Below are 20564 nucleotides of genomic sequence, written 5' to 3' on the forward strand. Positions count from 1 at the left end.
ACCCGGTGAATTCTGCTTTTCATTTTTTTTTTGTCTTGCATGCACGATTTGGAGTTCTAATGTGATTGTAAGGAGGAAGCCCGGGCCGCGGGGACCTGTGTTATGCCGGTTCGGAACTGTCGAGGCTGCGTCCAGTGTTGCCGGGAGGGAAAAATGGGGAACCTGACGGGTCCAATGATGCAGGGAGGAGGGGCATAGCTAAGCCGTGCAGTGAGCAGGAAGCGTGGGAAAGAGCTCTGTTTCCCACCGGCAGTGAGAGCGGAGCGAGGTGTGCAATGTGCTCCGCAGCGAGAAAGGCAGCGTGGAACCGTGTCCCGGTAGAACTTGCACGAACGCTCCATTAAGACAGTGTGTGTGCAGAGCCCCGTGCACCTGGCTGAGCAGAGAGCAGTGCTCGAGCGGAAGAGCGGGGGCCAGGTGCAGGACCCTGAGGCACGTTCCCCATTTGTGATAAACGCACAGCAGCACCCGTGTTGGACAGAGACTCCTGCAGCGATCCCCACTTTGGCTGGCGGTTAGTGTGGGCGATGACCAAAAAGTTTGCCGAATACTTGTCGGGGTCCGAAGTCTTGGTGTGCACCAATAGCAATCACCTAGCCCACCTGGAAAATGCAAAATTGGGGGCCTTGGAACAACGATGGATGGCCCGCATGGCCAAGCATAGGTACAAGATTGCGTAGTGGCCCAGAGCCGAGAACACGCATGCTGATGCTCTGTTGAGAGAGGCCCATGAGCGGCCTGGACACGACCGAGATGAAGAGTTAGAGGCAGAGGAGATTCCTGGTTTTTGGGACCTCACTAGGTCGCTGGTGGCGATGCAGGGACAGATCAGGGAGGAGTCGGGAGAACAGGTGCTGGGACGACCGCGGGATGACTGGGTGTAACTACAGCAAGAAGATAAGGAACTTGCCCAGTTGAGACAGTGGGTGGCACTGAAGCGACTTTCCCAGCCGGAGTGAAAGAGACACTCTGTCCCCTGGGACTCTGCAGATTCTAAGGCAGTGGGAGAGACTCCAGTTGGAGGACGGCTTGCTGTATAGAAGAGTGCAGTTGGTGCGGGAGTTGGGGGTCACCTGGCAAGTAGTGCTCCCAGAGAAGTTGATCTGTGTTGTGGCTATGGAGACCTATAAGAGAGGGGCTCACTTTGGTCCGGAGAAGACGTTCCAGCTGTTACAGAAGCTGGTATATCACCCCTGTTTGAAGACTGCAGTAGAGGAGGCCTGTCAATGATGTTGGAGCTGTGTACTAGCCAAACCTCCGGAGCAGAGGATCCCAATGCAGATCATCTTGACTTCTGCCCCCTTAGAGTTATTGATGATTGATTACTTGACCGTTGACCCAGCTCATCTGGGGTATGAACATTGCCTGGTGATGACTGACTACATTACGCTGTGGTGACTCCAACTCGGGATCAGACTGCTGAGTCAGCTGCACAGGCTATCTGGGAGACTTCATCTGGGTGTATGTTTGCCCGAAGAGGATCCATTCTGACAAAGGCGCTTGTTTCCTAGGTCAAGTGATGGAAGAGTTACATCGTCTGTACCAGATTGAGAAGTCAACGATGATGCCTTGTCATCCTCAGGGGAATGGAGCATGTGAACACTTCAAGCAGATGCTAATTTAGAGCGCCGAACATTGGAGAAAGATCGGAAAACACGGTGGCCTGAGTATGTGGCTGAATTGGTCTGGGTGTACAACAACCGAGTGCACAGTACAACAGGATACACTCCGTATACCCTGCTGTTCGGGCGAAAGGGGCGGGAAATGACAGAGCTGGAGTTGGATCTGTAAGACTACCCACGGACGGGGTTATCTTCCTAGGTCTGAGAACATCAACATCGGCTGTAGACTCTTCACCAGCTGGTGCAAACTAAGTTTCGGGAACTCCAACACCATGAAACGACGCCTTTTCGTGGGACAGCTCTCAAGGCCAGAGATGGGAGTATTGGTCCGAGACAAGCGACCTCGGGGCAAAAACCCTGTATCGGGAGAATGGCTGAGTTGGGTCCGATGAGCCAGTGTATGAAGTTCAACCTGAACGGGAAGAAGGGGCGCCTACTCGAATAGTCCACCGTAGCATGTTGCGTCCTTGCTTGTCACAGGGTCCTGAAGGGGAAGAGAGAGAGCCAGACACCACTGACGCTCACCCCAACGGTTCTCGACTGTAATGAAGAGACAATCGCCTCGTTCTCAGACTTGAATAATCCGCTGCCCGCCAGTCCCAGAGAAGTGCATAGGACTGAAACCCCAGAGACGGTCGATTCATCGGATCAAGATATGCTCCTGTCTTCTACCACTCAACCTGAACTACGCCGTACGGAGCGGACGACAGCTGGCATACTTCCCACTCATTATGAGCAACACCAGTTTATTTGGCAGCAAATTATTCAAGAAATGGTGAACGTCTGATGAAGGAACTCTCACCCGTGGAATGGCAACTTAAAGGAGGGCGGGAGTGTAAGGAGGAAGACCGGGCTGCGGGTACCTGCGTTATGCCGGGTCCGGAACTGTCGAGGCTGTATCCAGTGTTGCCGGGGAGAAAGAATGGGTTACCGGACAGGTCCCATGACCTGGGGAGGAGGGGCATGGCTAAGCCGGACAGTGAGCAGGAAACGCGGGAAAGAGCTTCTTCCCGCCGGCAGTGAGAGCAGAGGCAGGTGTGCAGTGTGCTCCACAGCGAGAGGCAGCGTGGAGCAGTGCCCCAGCAGAACGTGCGCGAACGCTCCGGTGACACAGTGTGTGTGCAGAGCGCCGTGCACCCGGCTAAGCAGAGTACAGTGCTGGCGCGGAGGAGCAGGGGCCAGGTGGAATGGAATTCCCCATTTCTGATAGACGCGCGGCAGCACCCATGTTAGGCTGTGTGCACACACTGCGGATTAGGTGCGGATTCATCCGCGCGGATTTTGTAAAATCCGCAGGTGAAACCGCAGGTCAAAAGACCTGCGGTTTTACCTGCGGATTGCTCTGCGGTTTTGCCCTGCGGTTTTTCATCTCCTCAATGGAGCAGATGGCAAACCGCAGGGGAATCCGCAGAAAGAATTGACATGTCAATTCTTTCTGCGGATTGAAAACCGCAGATAATCCGCGCGGAAAATTCCGCACCGTCTGCACTGCGGTTTTTGATTCCCATAGGGAATCATTGTACTGTACACCGCAGCAAAATCCGCAGCGTGTGCACACAGCCTTAGACAGAGACTCCTGCAGCGATCCCCACTTTGGCTGCACAGATTTCTGGACTAGGGGCTCAGCGGGTAAAACCGGTGACCACCCGTTACCGCCAGAAGCTGGACCGTGATTTGCTGGGATCCATCTGAGGACACCACACCGGTCGTTGCCGGTACTCCAACTCCCATCAGACTGTATGTGGATGAGAGAAGACTAGCGATAAGTGCCGTTTAAATATCAGACTGTCGTGTTAACCCTTTACTTCCCTTGATTCTTGTTTATTGTTTATCAACTCCATGCGAGGAAATCACTTTCATCCTTTTGTTAAAAATTAAATATTGTTGTACAGCATTGTTCTGCAATCCCTGCGTTACTGCGTTTCCGCACCTGCTGACATGATCACCACCTATAAATCTGATATATGGCATATTGCTCTGCAAGTGAGGCGGGTTTTTAAGGTTACTTATGCCGCCGTATGCTGGGACCGGTGCCTGAGCAGCTTTTTTTTGCATGTTTTCAGTCCTCTTCTGTCCAATGTTCCTGGTCCTAGTGCGGCCAGCTCCAGTACCGGTTCCTAATAACTGTGTGTGCACAAGAACCTATCTTCAGTATCCAAGTTCTCCATACAGTGTTCGTCTCTGTTACCTGCTTGTTAAGTGACCTCGGTCATGTCGTGATCTCGACCCCCCGGGATCGGAAGCTGCAGTACCGGTGTCTGCCTGGGAGTGGTACCTGGCGGCTACCTGCAGCCCAGTCTGTCTCCACCATCAGGGGTTCCAACGAGAACAGGATAGCTGCTTAGCTCCGCCCCTTCCTAGAGAGATCTGGCCCTGTGACACAGTGGGTCCACGAACTACGTGTGCCACCTGCGGGCATGACAATACGCAGGAACACAGACCATAATTCGCCTTGTCCTTTTATCAGCACCTAGGTTACACCCACACACCTCCCCTCGATGACTGACAGGGCTGGTCATGGCATGTGGCTTCAGTTTTTGGAAATTATGATATTCCCAACATCCCCAATAGCTTCACTCCGGACGATAGCAGGAGTTTAATATCACGGCCATATTTATCAGGATTTTACCTTTTCATAGATAGGGAGTATGGCATGGTTGGTGTCAGCAATCTGGCCACTATTGATTATGAGCTTATAGGCAGGTATCAGAGTTATGAGAAAATATGCATAGTCTTCCCCGATTAGTCCTGAAGTTGAAAATGTAGGTCCCATCATTATTGTTTTCTACAGAAACCCCAATATTCATAACTTTCCACCGCTGCCTTAGTGTCTAGCTGCAGATCTCCCATTTACACTGAAGCAAAACATTTTTCTCTACATTTCTGTTTTTTTTTCAGTCAGGATGGGGTGCAGAGAGGACATTAATGAGAAAAAAATGAAGTTTATAGAATTTACCAAATGGCTGCAATGAAACAAAGTGTGAAAAATGTAAAGGGGTCTGAATACTTTCCGTACCCACTGTATACTCCAGTCACAATCAAAGCTGCAATTATACTTCAGTCACATCCAAAGCTGCATTATGCTTTAGTCACATCCAAAGCTGCAACTACACTCCAGTCCCATCAAAGCTGTAATTATACTCCAGTCACATCCAAAGCTGCAGTTATACTCCAGTCACATCTAAAGCTGCAATTACACTCCAGTCACATCCAAAGCTGCATTATGTTTTAGTCACATCCAAAGCTGCAACTACACTCCAGTCCCATCAAAGCTGCAGGTATACTCCAGTCACATCCAAAGTTGCAGTTATAATCCAGTCACATCCAAAGCTGTAATTATACTCCAGTCACATTCAGAGCAGAAATTATACTCCAGTCACATCTAAAGCTGCAATTATACTCCAGTCACATCTAAAGCTGAGGTTATACTCCAGTCACATCCAAAGCTGCAATTATACTCCAGTCACATCTAAAGCTGTAATTATACTCCAGTCACATCCAAAGCTGCATTATGCTCCAGTCACATCTAAAGATGCAACTATATTCCAGTCACATCCAAAGCTGCAGATATACTCCAGTCACATCAAAAGTTGCAGTTATACTCCAGTCACATCCAAAGCTGCTATTACACTCCAGTCACATGGAAACTGCAATTACACTCCAGTCACATCCAAAGCTGCAATTATACACCAGTCAAATCCAAAGCTGCAATTATACTCTAGCCACAACCAAATCTGCAATTATACTCCAGTCACAACCGAAGCAGCATTTATAAAATTTATAAAAAAATAAAAAAAGAAAATTATACTCCAGTCACATCCAAAGCTGCAGTCATACCCTAGTCACATCCAAAGCAGCAATTATATTCCAGTTACATCTAAAGCAGCAATAATATTCCAGTAACATCGAAAGCTGCAATAATACTCCAGCCACAACCAAAGCTGCAAATATACTCAGGTCATATCCAAAGCTGCAACTATACTCCAGTCACATCTAAAGCTGCAATTACACTCCAGTCACATCTAAAGCTGCAATTATACTCCAGTCACATCTAAAGCAGCAATAATACGCCACTCACATCTGAAGCTGCAACTATACTCGTCACACCCAAAGTTGCAATTACACTCCAGTCACATCAAAGCTGCAGTTATACTCCAGCCACAACCAAAGCTGCAATTATACTCCAGTCACAACTGAAGCAGCATTTATGCTCTAGTCACATTCAATGTAGCATTTCTGCTGTAGTCGCATCCAAAAAGTGCATTAATGTTCCGCTCACATTCAAAGCTGCATCTATGCTCTATTTACATCCAAAGCTTTATTGGCATACCAAGCTCTATTTAGATTCCACTCGAACACAAAGCTGTATTTCTACTCCAGTCACATCCAAAGCTGCATTGACAATTTTGCCGCCGCCTTTACTCCTTCAGAGTCTATACATATATAGACAGTGCTGACTTCCTCCACATAGCACGCGGTGGTGCCTTCGCTGCAGCTCTGGCTGTGACTGGAGCAGAGGACACAGTGTGAAGAGACGGACGGACACGCTTTGGGGATCCGGCAGGTAGTTTACATCTGGACGGACATTAGCACAGTTCTGCGATGTGAAGATTGCCGCCCACTCCGGCCACTGCCACCACCTGCCCACCGGGGGCAGCGTCCAGGGTCTGCACGGCCTTGCTGCACAGCGACACCTCTCCGAGAACCTGCAGGAAAGAAGGTGAAAGTTCTGCAGTGGTGTCCGCTCTGTCACTGAGCCCATCCCCGTACGTGCGCGGCGCAGGGAGGGTGGGGTGTTCCCCTTTAAGGATCTCCTCCGTGGTGTGTGATACGTGGCACGTGTCATGGCAGGTGGTGAAATGTCCTCCCGGATTACGCAGGAATGTGCACATTGTGTCACCGCAGAGACCGCACGTCTCCGGGACGCCGTACGTGTCGCCCTGAAAGCAGCGCCCCCCCACCACCCCGGAGAAGGGGTGCAGAGACGCAGAGGGTGGAAACCGCCGTGATCCCAGATTACATGCACTCATGGCAACGCTCATCCCTGCTGATCTCTACCTAACACTCCAGTCACAGCCAAAGCTGCATTCTTCAGAGTTCATCAGGGCGGATCTGATTGTACGCACATCCTGAGCGGATTGTCTCTGAGTGTGGGAGGGGGGGTGCTCTGCTGAACAAGTAGGGGTGTCCTGGAGGGAAGAACTCTGAATGCAGCTCTGGATGTGACCGGAGCAGAAGGGCACATACATGTAGTGTTCACAGTGATATCTGATACTGCTGCAGACACTGAACCAGCAGGGAACCAAGAGAGGTGACAGAACCTGTTCTCTGTATATAACCGCCTAGACGCAGGGGCCACTACTGAGCGCGGCGTTCGTGGGGTAACGGGACCTTACTGAGTGTGTAGGGTGAGACACTGCACCTACCCCACCAGCGCAGTACAGACACTGAACCAGCAGGGGACCATGAGAGGTGACAGAACCTGTTCTCTGTATATAGCCGCCTAGACGCAGGGGCCACTACTGAGCGCGGCGTCCGTGGGGTAACGGGACCTTACTGAGTGTGTAGGGTGAGACACTGCACCTACCCCACCAGCGCAGTACAGACACTGAACCAGCAGGGAACCATGAGAGGTGACAGAACCTGTTCTCTGTATATAGCCGCCTAGACGCAGGGGCCACTACTGAGCACGGCGTCCGTGGGGTAACGGGACCTTACTGAGTGTGTAGGGCGAGACACTGCACCTACCCCACCAGCGCAGTACAGACACTGAACCAGCAGGGAACCATGAGAGGTGACAGAACCTGTTCTCTGTATATAACCGCCTAGACGCAGGGGCCACTACTGAGCGCGGCGTCCGCGAGGTAACGGGACCTTACTGAGTGTGTAGGGTGAGAAACTGCACCTACCCCACCAGCGCAGTACAGACACTGAACCAGCAGGGAACCATGAGAGGTGACAGAACCTGCTCTCTGTATATAACCGCCTAGACGCAGGGGCCACTACTGAGCGCGGCGTTCGTGGGGTAACGGGACCTTACTGAGTGTGTAGGGTGAGACACTGCACCTACCCCACCAGCGCAGTACAGACACTGAACCAGCAGGGAACCATGAGAGGTGACAGAACCTGTTCTCTGTATATAACCGCCTAGACGCAGGGGCCACTACTGAGCACGGCGTCCGCGAGGTAACGGGACCTTACTGAGTGTGTAGGGTGAGAAACTGCACCTACCCCACCAGCGCAGTACAGACACTGAACCAGCAGGGAACCATGAGAGGTGACAGAACCTGTTCTCTGTATATAACCGCCTAGACGCAGGGGCCACTACTGAGCGCGGCGTCCGCGAGGTAACGGGACCTTACTGAGTGTGTAGGGTGAGAAACTGCACCTACCCCACCAGCGCAGTACAGACACTGAACCAGCAGGGAACCATGAGAGGTGACAGAACCTGCTCTCTGCATATAGCCACATAGACGCAGGGGCCACTACTGAGTGCGGCATCCGCGGGGTAACGGGACCTTACTGAGTGTGTAGGGCGAGACACTGCACCTACCCCACCAGCGCAGTACAGACACTGAACCAGCAGGGAGCCAAGAGAGGTGACAGAACCTGTTCTCTGTATATAACCGCCTAGACGCAGGGGCCACTACTGAGCGCGGCGTCCGCGGGGTAACGGGACCTTACTGAGTGTGTAGGGCGAGACACTGCACCTACCCCACCAGCGCAGTACAGACACTGAACCAGCAGGGAACCAAGAGAGATGACAGAACCTGTTCTCTGTATATAACCGCCTAGACGCAGGGGCCACTACTGAGCGCGGCGTCCGTGGGGTAACGGGACCTTACTGAGTGTGTAGGGTGAGACACTGCACCTACCCCACCAGCGCAGTACAGACACTGAACCAGCAGGGAACCATGAGAGGTGACAGAACCTGCTCTCTGCATATAGCCGCATAGACGCAGGGGCCACTACTGAGCGCGGCATCCGCGGGGTAACGGGACCTTACTGAGTGTGTAGGGCGAGACACTGCACCTACCCCACCAGCGCAGTACAGACACTGAACCAGCAGGGAACCAAGAGAGGTGACAGAACCTGTTCTCTGTATATAACCGCCTAGACGCAGGGGCCACTACTGAGCACGGCGTCCGCGAGGTAACGGGACCTTACTGAGTGTGTAGGGCGAGACACTGCACCTACCCCACCAGCGCAGTACAGACACTGAACCAGCAGGGAGCCAAGAGAGGTGACAGAACCTGTTCTCTGTATATAACCGCCTAGACGCAGGGGCCACTACTGAGCGCGGCGTCCGCGGGGTAACGGGACCTTACTGAGTGTGTAGGGCGAGACACTGCACCTACCCCACCAGCGCAGTACAGACACTGAACCAGCAGGGAACCATGAGAGGTGACAGAACCTGTTCTCTGTATATAACCGCCTAGACGCAGGGGCCACTACTGAGCGCGGCGTCCGCGAGGTAACGGGACCTTACTGAGTGTGTAGGGTGAGAAACTGCACCTACCCCACCAGCGCAGTACAGACACTGAACCAGCAGGGAACCATGAGAGGTGACAGAACCTGCTCTCTGCATATAGCCACATAGACGCAGGGGCCACTACTGAGTGCGGCATCCGCGGGGTAACGGGACCTTACTGAGTGTGTAGGGCGAGACACTGCACCTACCCCACCAGCGCAGTACAGACACTGAACCAGCAGGGAGCCAAGAGAGGTGACAGAACCTGTTCTCTGTATATAACCGCCTAGACGCAGGGGCCACTACTGAGCGCGGCGTCCGTGGGGTAACGGGACCTTACTGAGTGTGTAGGGTGAGACACTGCACCTACCCCACCAGCGCAGTACAGACACTGAACCAGCAGGGAACCATGAGAGGTGACAGAACCTGCTCTCTGCATATAGCCGCATAGACGCAGGGGCCACTACTGAGTGCGGCATCCGCGGGGTAACGGGACCTTACTGAGTGTGTAGGGCGAGACACTGCACCTACCCCACCAGCGCAGTACAGACACTGAACCAGCAGGGAACCAAGAGAGGTGACAGAACCTGTTCTCTGTATATAACCGCCTAGACGCAGGGGCCACTACTGAGCACGGCGTCCGCGAGGTAACGGGACCTTACTGAGTGTGTAGGGCGAGACACTGCACCTACCCCACCAGCGCAGTACAGACACTGAACCAGCAGGGAGCCAAGAGAGGTGACAGAACCTGTTCTCTGTATATAACCGCCTAGACGCAGGGGCCACTACTGAGCGCGGCGTCCGCGGGGTAACGGGACCTTACTGAGTGTGTAGGGCGAGACACTGCACCTACCCCACCAGCGCAGTACAGACACTGAACCAGCAGGGAACCAAGAGAGGTGACAGAACCTGTTCTCTGTATATAACCGCCTAGACGCAGGGGCCACTACTGAGCGCGGCGTCCGTGGGGTAACGGGACCTTACTGAGTGTGTAGGGTGAGACACTGCACCTACCCCACCAGCGCAGTACAGACACTGAACCAGCAGGGAACCATGAGAGGTGACAGAACCTGCTCTCTGCATATAGCCGCATAGACGCAGGGGCCACTACTGAGTGCGGCATCCGCGGGGTAACGGGACCTTACTGAGTGTGTAGGGCGAGACACTGCACCTACCCCACCAGCGCAGTACAGACACTGAACCAGCAGGGAACCAAGAGAGGTGACAGAACCTGTTCTCTGTATATAACAGCCTAGACGCAGGGGCCACTACTGAGCACGGCGTCCGCGAGGTAACGGGACCTTACTGAGTGTGTAGGGCGAGACACTGCACCTACCCCACCAGCGCAGTACAGACACTGAACCAGCAGGGAACCAAGAGAGGTGACAGAACCTGTTCTCTGTATATAACCGCCTAGACGCAGGGGCCACTACTGGGCGTGGCGTCCGCAGGGTAACGGGACCTTAGTGAGAGTGTAGGGTGAGACACTGCACCTACCACACCAGCGCAGTACAGACACTGAACCAGCAGGGAACCATGAGATGTGACAGAACCTGCTCTCTGCATATAGCCGCATAGACGCAGGGGCCACTACTGAGTGCGGCATCCGCGGGGTAACGGGACCTTACTGAGTGTGTAGGGTGAGACACTGCACCTACCCCACCAGCGCAGTACAGACACTGAACCAGCAGGGAACCAAGAGATGTGACAGAACCTGTTCTCTGTATATAACCGCCTAGACGCAGGGGCCACTACTGAGCGCGGCGTCCGCGAGGTAACGGGACCTTACTGAGTGTGTAGGGCGAGACACTGCACCTACCCCACCAGCGCAGTACAGACACTGAACCAGCAGGGAGCCAAGAGAGGTGACAGAACCTGTTCTCTGTATATAACCGCCTAGACGCAGGGGCCACTACTGAGCACGGCGTCCGCGAGGTAACGGGACCTTACTGAGTGTGTAGGGCGAGACACTGCACCTACCCCACCAGCGCAGTACAGACACTGAACCAGCAGGGAACCAAGAGAGGTGACAGAACCTGTTCTCTGTATATAACCGCCTAGACGCAGGGGCCACTACTGGGCGTGGCGTCCGCAGGGTAACGGGACCTTACTGAGAGTGTAGGGTGAGACACTGCACCTACCACACCAGCGCAGTACAGACACTGAACCAGCAGGGAACCATGAGATGTGACAGAACCTGCTCTCTGCATATAGCCGCATAGACGCAGGGGCCACTACTGAGTGCGGCATCCGCGGGGTAACGGGACCTTACTGAGTGTGTAGGGTGAGACACTGCACCTACCCCACCAGCGCAGTACAGACACTGAACCAGCAGGGAACCAAGAGATGTGACAGAACCTGTTCTCTGTATATAACCGCCTAGACGCAGGGGCCACTACTGAGCGCGGCGTCCGCGAGGTAACGGGACCTTACTGAGTGTGTAGGGCGAGACACTGCACCTACCCCACCAGCGCAGTACAGACACTGAACCAGCAGGGAGCCAAGAGAGGTGACAGAACCTGTTCTCTGTATATAACCGCCTAGACGCAGGGGCCACTACTGAGCGCGGCGTCCGCGAGGTAACGGGACCTTACTGAGTGTGTAGGGTGAGACACTGCACCTACCCCACCAGCGCAGTACAGACACTGAACCAGCAGGGAACCATGAGAGGTGACAGAACCTGTTCTCTGTATATAACCGCCTAGACGCAGGGGCCACTACTGAGCGCGGCGTCCGCGGGGTAACGGGACCTTACTGAGTGTGTAGGGTCGAGACACTGCACCTACCCCACCAGCGCAGTACAGACACTGAACCAGCAGGGGACCATGAGAGGTGACAGAACCTGCTCTCTGTATATAACCGCCTAGACGCAGGGGCCACTACTGAGCGCGGCGTCCGCGGGGTAACGGGACCTTACTGAGTGTGTAGGGCGAGACACTGCACCTACCCCACCAGCGCAGTACAGACACTGAACCAGCAGGGAACCAAGAGAGGTGACAGAACCTGTTCTCTGTATATAACCGCCTAGACGCAGGGGCCACTACTGAGCGCGGCGTCCGCGGGGTAACGGGACCTTACTGAGTGTGTGGGTGAGACACTGCACCTACCCCACCAGCGCAGTACAGACACTGAACCAGCAGGGGACCATGAGAGGTGACAGAACCTGCTCTCTGTATATAACCGCCTAGACGCAGGGGCCACTACTGAGCGCGGCGTCCGCAGGGTAACGGGACCTTACTGAGTGTGTGGGTGAGACACTGCACCTACCCCACCAGCGCAGTACAGACACTGAACCAGCAGGGGACCATGAGAGGTGACAGAACCTGCTCTCTGTATATAGCCGCCTAGACGCAGGGGCCACTACTGAGCGCGGCGTCCGCGAGGTAACGGGACCTTACTGAGTGTGTAGGGTAAGACACTGCACCTACCCCACCAGCGCAGTACAGACAGTGAACCAGCAGGGAACCAAGAGAGGTGACAGAACCTGCTCTCTGCATATAGCCGCATAGACGCAGGGGCCACTACTGAGCGCTGTCCGCGGGGTAACGGGACCTTACTGAGTGTGTAGGGTGAGACACTGCACCTACCACACCAGCGCAGTACAGACACTGAACCAGCAGGGAGCCAAGAGAGGTGAAAGAACCTGTTCTCTGTATATAGCCGCCTAGACGCAGGGGCCACTACTGAGCACGGCGTCCGCAGGGTAACGGGACCTTACTGAGTGTGTAGGGTGAGACACTGCACCTACCACACCAGCGCAGTACAGACACTGAACCAGCAGGGGACCATGAGAGGTGACAGAACCTGTTCTCTGTATATAGCCGCCTAGACGCAGGGGCCACTACTGAGCACGGCGTCCGCGAGGTAACGGGACCTTACTGAGTGTGTAGGGTGAGACACTGCACCTACCCCACCAGCGCAGTACAGACACTGAACCAGCAGGGGACCATGAGAGGTGACAGAACCTGTTCTCTGCATATAGCCGCACAGACGCAGGGGCCACTACTGAGCGCGGCGTCCGCGGGGTAACGGGACCTTACTGAGTGTGTAGGGTGAGACACTGCACCTACCCCACCAGCGCAGTACAGACACTGAACCAGCAGGGGACCATGAGAGGTGACAGAACCTGTTCTCTGCATATAGCCGCACAGACGCAGGGGCCACTACTGAGCGCGGCGTCCGCGGGGTAACGGGACCTTACTGAGTGTGTAGGGTGAGACACTGCACCTACCCCACCAGCGCAGTACAGACACTGAACCAGCAGGGGACCATGAGAGGTGACAGAACCTGTTCTCTGCATATAGCCGCACAGACGCAGGGGCCACTACTGAGCGCGGCGTCCGCGGGGTAACGGGACCTTACTGAGTGTGTAGGGTGAGACACTGCACCTACCACACCAGCGCAGTACAGACACTGAACCAGCTGGGGGTGCTGGGGCATATTAGGGCCCAGGGGGCACAGCCGGCAATCAGCGCAGAGCGGGCGTCCCGGTGACATCTCTCCTCACCTCTTGTGTCTTGGTGCTGATGGCGCGGGCGCTGCATGTACCGCTGCCTCCGGCCAGGACCACGTGATCAGTGCAGAACCGAGCAGCATACAGGAACTCCCCCTGCAGGACGGGGGCAGGAAACGCAAGGTCCTGTATCAGGCTGGAGGAGCGCAGGTCCCAGAGCTGCAGAGCGTTCCTCGCCACCCAGGAGCCGCACAGGATTTGGTCGTTCTGTGCAGAATAAGCAGAAGCTTGTGATCGCAGCTCTGGAGGTGAGCGGAGTCACGGTCCCCTCCCGGCCCCAGGAGCAGAACTCACCCGAATATCGATCCCCGGCCCACAAATATGAGGCCCGATGATCACCCTCCGCGCCTCCTTCGCCATCCGCTTGTCCCAGACCTCAAATAGGAAAAAAATCGGAATAAATCCGACCTGATAATAACGAGCAGAGGCCAAGAAAATGCATCCGCTCACAGCTGAGGGTTTGGCACAATTGCATGCAAAGTCTACATAGATATTTTTTATTTTAAGGTTTAGTTTTTTACATTTTTAGCCCCCTGAGACTCATATCCTTTTGTTTATTTTCCCGTCCATGGAGCTGGGTGGGGTCTTTTTTTTCATGTGGCTAGCTGACGTTTCCACTAATACCTTTTTGGATTTTTTCTCTTCTGCCGTTCGAGGAAATTAATTGGATATTTGGATAGGTCGGGCTTTTACGGACGCGGCGATATAACATATGTCTATTTAATATTCAAAATGAAAGCCACTTGCGTAATTGAAGCAATACTGAGCATGTGCGACCGTGATGGGAGCGGTGGTCGCACATGCTCAGTACAGAGCTACTTAAAAAAAGGGAATTTTAAACCACCGTTTTTTGGGATCGGTGGGAGGAGCAGCGGTCGGACCATCAGACGCTACATGTTAACCACCTAGCCTGTGTATAGCTGATAAAAGTTTGTTTATGGGACGGTCCCTTAAAGGTCCCATAAAGGTCCCTTAAAGGTCCCATAAAGGTCCCACATTAACACCACCTTAGCTGGACATTAAAGAGAAGAGCACAAGGACCGGATCTGGGGGTCACCTGACCAGTATACAATGTATCACTGACCTTAATGGAATCATCCCAGCCGCCCGTCACAAATATGTGGTGTTCGGAGGGGTGAAACTTGAGAGCGAAGATCCTGCGCGTGTGCCCGCTGGTCAACGTCAGGTCATCATCGATCAGGAAGTCCGGGGCCATCAGAAAGTTCAGGATCTGGTGCGTAAAACACGGATTACAACTCCCATTAGATGCAGATTCTTAAGGGGATCATTAATAAGTCATCAAACCCCTGCCCATAACACTAGGGGGTCTGTCTGGAAAAGCTGGGTGACGACCCCCAGACGGGCGGTAATGGGGAGGAGTGTTACCTCATTGGTCTGGCTATCATATATGCGGATGTTTCTGTCCCTCCCGGCTGTGGCAAACACGGTGCCATCTGCGCTGAAATCCAGGGCGTGAATTTCATTTTCTTGCTCTAAAAAAAAAAACACGCACTCAAAAAAATAAATTAAAAAAATAATAAAATAATAAAAAATGAAAATACAAAAAAAACATAAATACATAAAATAATGACAATAAACAAATAGAATATAACGAGAAAAAAATATAAACATAAAATAATAAAAAAATGAAAAAAATATTGAAAAAATAATAATGAAAATAAATTAATAAAAAAAAAGAGAAAACCGCCAAATATTGAAAACAAAACAAAGAAAATAACAAAATAAATAAAAAAATAAAAATTAAAAAATTAAAAAAATAAGAATATAAAATTAAAACATAAATACGTAAAATAATAAAAAATAAAGAGAAAAAATAAAAAATGAAACTACATAAAATACATAAAATAATGACAATAAAATAAAATATAACGAGAAAAAATGTAAACACATAAAATAATAAAAAATGAAAATAAATTGAAAAAGAAAGTGAATACGTAAGATAATGAAAACAAAAAATGAGAAAAAATATAAATGCATAAAATAATAATAAAGAAAACAATGTAAATAATATTGAAAAAAATAAATAAAATAATGAAAATAAATGAATAAAAAAACAGAAAAGCGCCAAATATTGAAAACAAAACAAAGAAAATAACGAAAAAATAAAGAAAATAAAAATGAAAAAAATAAAAATAAAAGAATATAAAATAAAACATAAATGCATAAAATAATAAATACATAAAAAATAATGAGAAAAAAATCAAAAAATGAAAATACAAAAAAATAAAACATAAATACAGAATATAATACATAAAATAATGACAATAAATAAATAAAATGTAATGAGAAAAAATATAAACACAAAATAAAAAAATTAAAATAAATTGAAAAAATGAATACATAAAATAATGAAAATAAAAAATGAGAAAAAATGTAAGTGCATAAAAAATATAATAATGAAAAAATGAAAATAATATTGAAAAAATAATAAATAAAATAATGAACATAAATGAATAAAAAAGAGAAAAGCGCCAAATATTGAAAGAAAATAATGAAAAATAAAGAAATTTAAAAAATAATGAAAAAATAAAAATACAAGAATACAAAATTAAAACATAAATACATAAAATAATAAATAAAAAATAACGAGCAAAAAAATAAAAAATGAAAATAATATTGAAAAAATAAATACGTCAAATAATGAGAAATGAAATAAAACAAAAAAAGTACAAACTAAAATAATTAAAAAAAACAAAGAAAATAATGAAAAATAAAGACAAATTTAAGAAAATAATGAAAACGTAAATACATAAAAAAATGAAAATAGAATAAAAAACAGAATACGATGAAAAAATAAACAAATAACATAAAAAAATAAATAAAACAATATATACATTAATAAAACAAGGAAAAAATACATCAAATAATGACAGCAATAATAATAATAATGAAAATAAATAAAATAAAATAATGAAAACAAAAACACAAAATAAACACAAACCTATCGATTATTTAAATAGCTGGGCGCATTTTGAATAATCTATTGTTGGGGAGTCACCGCCAGATGCCGCCCCAGCTCCTTTCCTCAGCCCCCCAATCATTAACCCTTACATTACGGCAGAGGCGGATCCCGTCACCTGTTAGCGACAATACGTTCAGCTCAGACTTGACGTCGTAGAGGGAGATGAGTCCGTCGGCGCCGGCGCCCACCAGGACGTTGCTGTTTTTGGGGTGATAGCTGAGGGAGGTGATGGCTTGTCTTGTGCGATGTCCGGGGCACAGAGTCCCGCCGAGGCTGCCATCGTCCACGTTCACAATCTGGAATAAATCATACAAAAAAAGTCCACATGGTGCGGAGAGACAACCACAGGACGACGGGATTGTGGGTGCCGTGGCGCTGCAGCGGGTGCGTTACAGTGTATCAGTGCAGAAAGTCCAAACAGAAGGGAGTCCAGACGCTGCTGTGTGCAGATCACAGAGGATTGTCTGCACTGATACATTGTAACAAGAGCATCAGCTGTGTGAGCACTCTAAATGTGAAGCCCTTCCCTCCACGGCCATTTTTGTTTTTTCCTCCCTTTTCAAGAGATAGAACGTCTTTATTTTTCCAGCTTCCATGGTGAGACAGAAGGGAAGGGGGCGACGGGCATCAGAATGGACCCCCACCCTGGACTGCACTAAATGCCACGGTTGGACATTGACGCCGGCTGTACAGCACAGTGGGCACCCGCCGTTGTGTCCGACCCCTGGGGTGGGCTCTGTATTGCCCCGTCATAGTGGAGTGATGGCTGCGCATGCGCACTGCCGCTCCATTCATTGCCAGCGCTCAGTTTTTAGTGTGCGGCGTCCTCTCCCGATAACCCTAGTGCACGCTGCTCCGGAGCACAGACTGCTGCACCTCTCAGACGGACCATCTCTCTCCCGTAATGTGACCCGACAACCCCGGCACTGGGCGAGTCGCCCCTTCTTCAGAGTAAACCCGCTCCCGATTACCTGGATTGCGCCGTTCCCAAACCCAACGGCGAGCTGTTTCCCATTGGGCGAGAATCGGAGGCTGAAGATACCGTGCGAATCCTTGCTCAGAGGGACACGGCGCCTGATGAACAGCTCGGCGTATCTGCCGCACTCGTCGTCCTCCGAGCCTTCGTCCACGCTCTCTCCGGCGCTCTCTAACTCCTTGGATCTGAAGACGGCTTCCTCCAAGCGTCGGCGAGACATGGCGCTCAGCTCGTATCACCCTGCAAGACAGGACAACCTCCTGTCAGCCATCACCAGGGCGGCGCCTCATCACCGGTCACACTCATGGCGTATACGAGTCTAGATCTAATCGCTGCCGGCGGCTCCTCCGGTCTCCCTCTGTCAGATCTCCCTGGCAGCCAATCACCATCTCCAAGGACAAACCAAAGTGTAGAAACTTCTAGGAACTTTTTAGAAGCTTATCATTGGCCGAGAGGGCTCACCTGTGGCGCTGGGGCGCTGACTGCGGCATTCCGGTTTACAATAGTGGTCACCAGTCCACCTGATCGGCGTAAGACCTCCACCTACTGCCAAGAAATCCCCCTGGCTGCAAGAAGATGGCCGGGAGGAGCTGAGAGGCTGTGGACCACCTCATCTATGGGAGTGATGATGGCGACGCTCCCTTCATGGAGGGGGGATCAGGCGCCGCGGCCGCCCCGTGCACCACTCTGCTGTACTGATGGGTCATGACAGTGAATGACAGGAGCCGCTCGTGGTGCCTCATGGGTCTCACCAGGGGTAACACGACCCATCAGGACGGAGGGGAATGTACCCAAAATATTATGGCGCTGATCATGTAGTAAATCGGGATCCAGAAGGATCGGGTCTATCTATGAGCAGAGCCAATGATCGCCGAGCAGAGCCAGGCGGCCATCACTGCCTCACTTCTCCGGTGATCTCTCTGTTACTCATACTTTTTCCCGGATCTCTTTGCCCCCACAAGCTCTGTGATCCCACCTCTGTCTGTCTTCTACCTCCCGACTCCTCCATGTTCTTCACTCCCCTGATCTCTCTAATCCCAACATCTCTGTACTCCCATCCTCTCCATGCTGTCTCTTTCCCCCTGATTTCTCTTCTGTGTTGATCTCTCTGATCCCCTGATCTGCCTCATCTAGTCCATCTTCTATCTCCTCTGATCCCTCCAGTGCTGATATCTCTGCTCCCCACATCTATTTTCACACTGATGTCTCTGCTTTCCCTCATCTCTTGCCTCTGATTTCTCTTCTGTGACCTCTTTTCTGATGTCTCTGCTTCCCGCACCTCCTACACTTATGATCTTCCCTCTGACCTGTCTGTTCCCCACATCTCTGATCTCTCTCCTCTGACCTGTCTGTTCCCCACATCTCTGACCTCTGTTCCTGACCTGTCTGTTCCCCACATCTCTGACCTCTCTTCTCTGACCTGTCTGTTCCCCACATCTCTGACCTCTGTTCCTGACCTGTCTGTTCCCCACATCTCTGATCTCTCTCCTCTGACCTGTCTGTTCCCCACATCTCTGACCTCTGTTCCTGACCTGTCTGTTCCCCACATCTCTGATCTCTCTCCTCTGACCTGTCTGTTCCCCACATCTCTGACCTCTCTTCTCTGACCTGTCTGTTCCCTACATCTCTGACCTCTCTCCTATGACCTCTCGTCTCCTCTCACCTCTTCCTCAGGTGACTCTGGAGGTGTCCGGACGGCTCATCCTCTGCCCAATGCCCTCTGAGGTGAGTGATCTAGGTGCAGGGAGAGAGCGGCCTCATAATGGAGGGAGGAGGGCTCGGCTGGGATCTTGTGATTCTTCATCTCCCGGGCGACGCTTCACCAGAGACAAAGAGACAACAAACAATGGCCTCTGTGTCTCCCTGCCGCCGGTGTCAGGACTGTGCTGGGACATCACCTGTGAGCCCATGAGTGTGCGCTCATTGCGGTACAGTGCCACCCCTCGTGGTATGGTGCAACTCCTCGCAGTACCTCGCTCCCCTTGCGGTACAGTGTCACCCTAAGGGTACGGTACAACCCCTCAGGGTGCAATTCCACCTCCTGCGGTACGATGCCACCCCTCGCGGTACGATGCCACCCCTCGCGGTACGATGCCACCCCCGCGGTACGATGCCACCCCTCACGGTGCAGTGTTACCCCTCGCAGTACGATGCCACCCCTCGCGGTACGATGCCACCCCCGCGGTACGATGCCACCCCTCGCGGAACGATGCCACCCCCACGGTACGATGCCACCCCTCACGGTGCAGTGTTACCCCTCGCAGTACGATGCCACCCCTCGCGGTACGATGCCACCCCCGCGGTACGATGCCAGCCCTCGCGGTACGATGTCACCCCTCGCAGTACGATGCCACCCCCGCGGTACGATGCCACCCCTCACGGTGCAGTGTTACCCCTCGCAGTACGATGCCACCCCTCGCGGTACGATGCCACCCCCGCGGTACGATGCCAGCCCTCGCGGTACGATGTCACCCCTCGCAGTACGATGCCACCCCCACGGTACGATGTCACCCCTCGCAGTACGATGCCACCCCTCGCAGTACGATGCCACCCCTCGCAGAACGATGCCACCCCTCGCAGAACGATGCCACCCTCCACGGTACGATGCCACCCCTCGCGGTGCAGTGTTACCCCTCGCGGTTCGGTGCCACCCCCGGGGTACGATGCCACCCCTCGCAGTATGATGTCACCCCCCGCAGTACGATGCCACCCTCCATGGTACGATGCCACCCCTCGCGGTGAAGTGTTACCCCTCGCGGTACGATGTCACCCCTTGCAGTACGATGCCACCCTCCTCGGTACGATGCCACCCCCCGCGGTACGATGCCACCCCTCGCGGTACGATGCCACCCCTCGCGTTGCAGTGCTACCCCTCGCGGTTCGGTGCCACCCCCGTGGTACGATTCCAGCCCTCACGGTACGATGTCACCCCTCGCAGCACGATGCCACCCCTCGCGTTGCAGTGTTACCCCTCGCGGTTCGGTGCCACCCCCGCGGTA

General features: G+C 51.9%; 1 protein-coding gene across 2 annotated transcripts; it reads right to left on the reverse strand.

Moving 5' to 3' along the window:
* Nucleotides 1–5921: 5921 nt before the first annotated feature.
* On the reverse strand, nt 5922–19343 carry LOC141074350 (uncharacterized). 2 transcript variants are annotated; one of them, XM_073561988.1, is made up of 8 exons: nt 19229–19343; nt 17561–17805; nt 16705–16885; nt 14993–15099; nt 14691–14837; nt 13901–13981; nt 13601–13813; nt 5922–6328 (listed from the first exon to the last, which is right to left on the reverse strand). In XM_073561988.1, exons 2-8 carry the CDS (start codon nt 17783–17785, stop codon nt 6209–6211), a joined length of 1074 nt encoding a protein of 357 aa, XP_073418089.1. In that variant the 5' UTR covers nt 17786–17805; nt 19229–19343; the 3' UTR covers nt 5922–6208. The 2 variants fall into 2 exon arrangements, with proteins under 2 accessions (XP_073418089.1, XP_073418090.1); XM_073561989.1 differs by lacking the exon at nt 19229–19343 and adding an exon at nt 18028–18482.
* Nucleotides 19344–20564: the final 1221 nt, after the last annotated feature.

The sequence above is a fragment of the Dendrobates tinctorius genome, unplaced genomic scaffold (assembly GCF_039654945.1).
Source record: "Dendrobates tinctorius isolate UK_male_01 unplaced genomic scaffold, ASM3965494v1 ptg000332l, whole genome shotgun sequence".
Taxonomy (NCBI): Eukaryota; Metazoa; Chordata; class Amphibia; order Anura; family Dendrobatidae; genus Dendrobates; species Dendrobates tinctorius.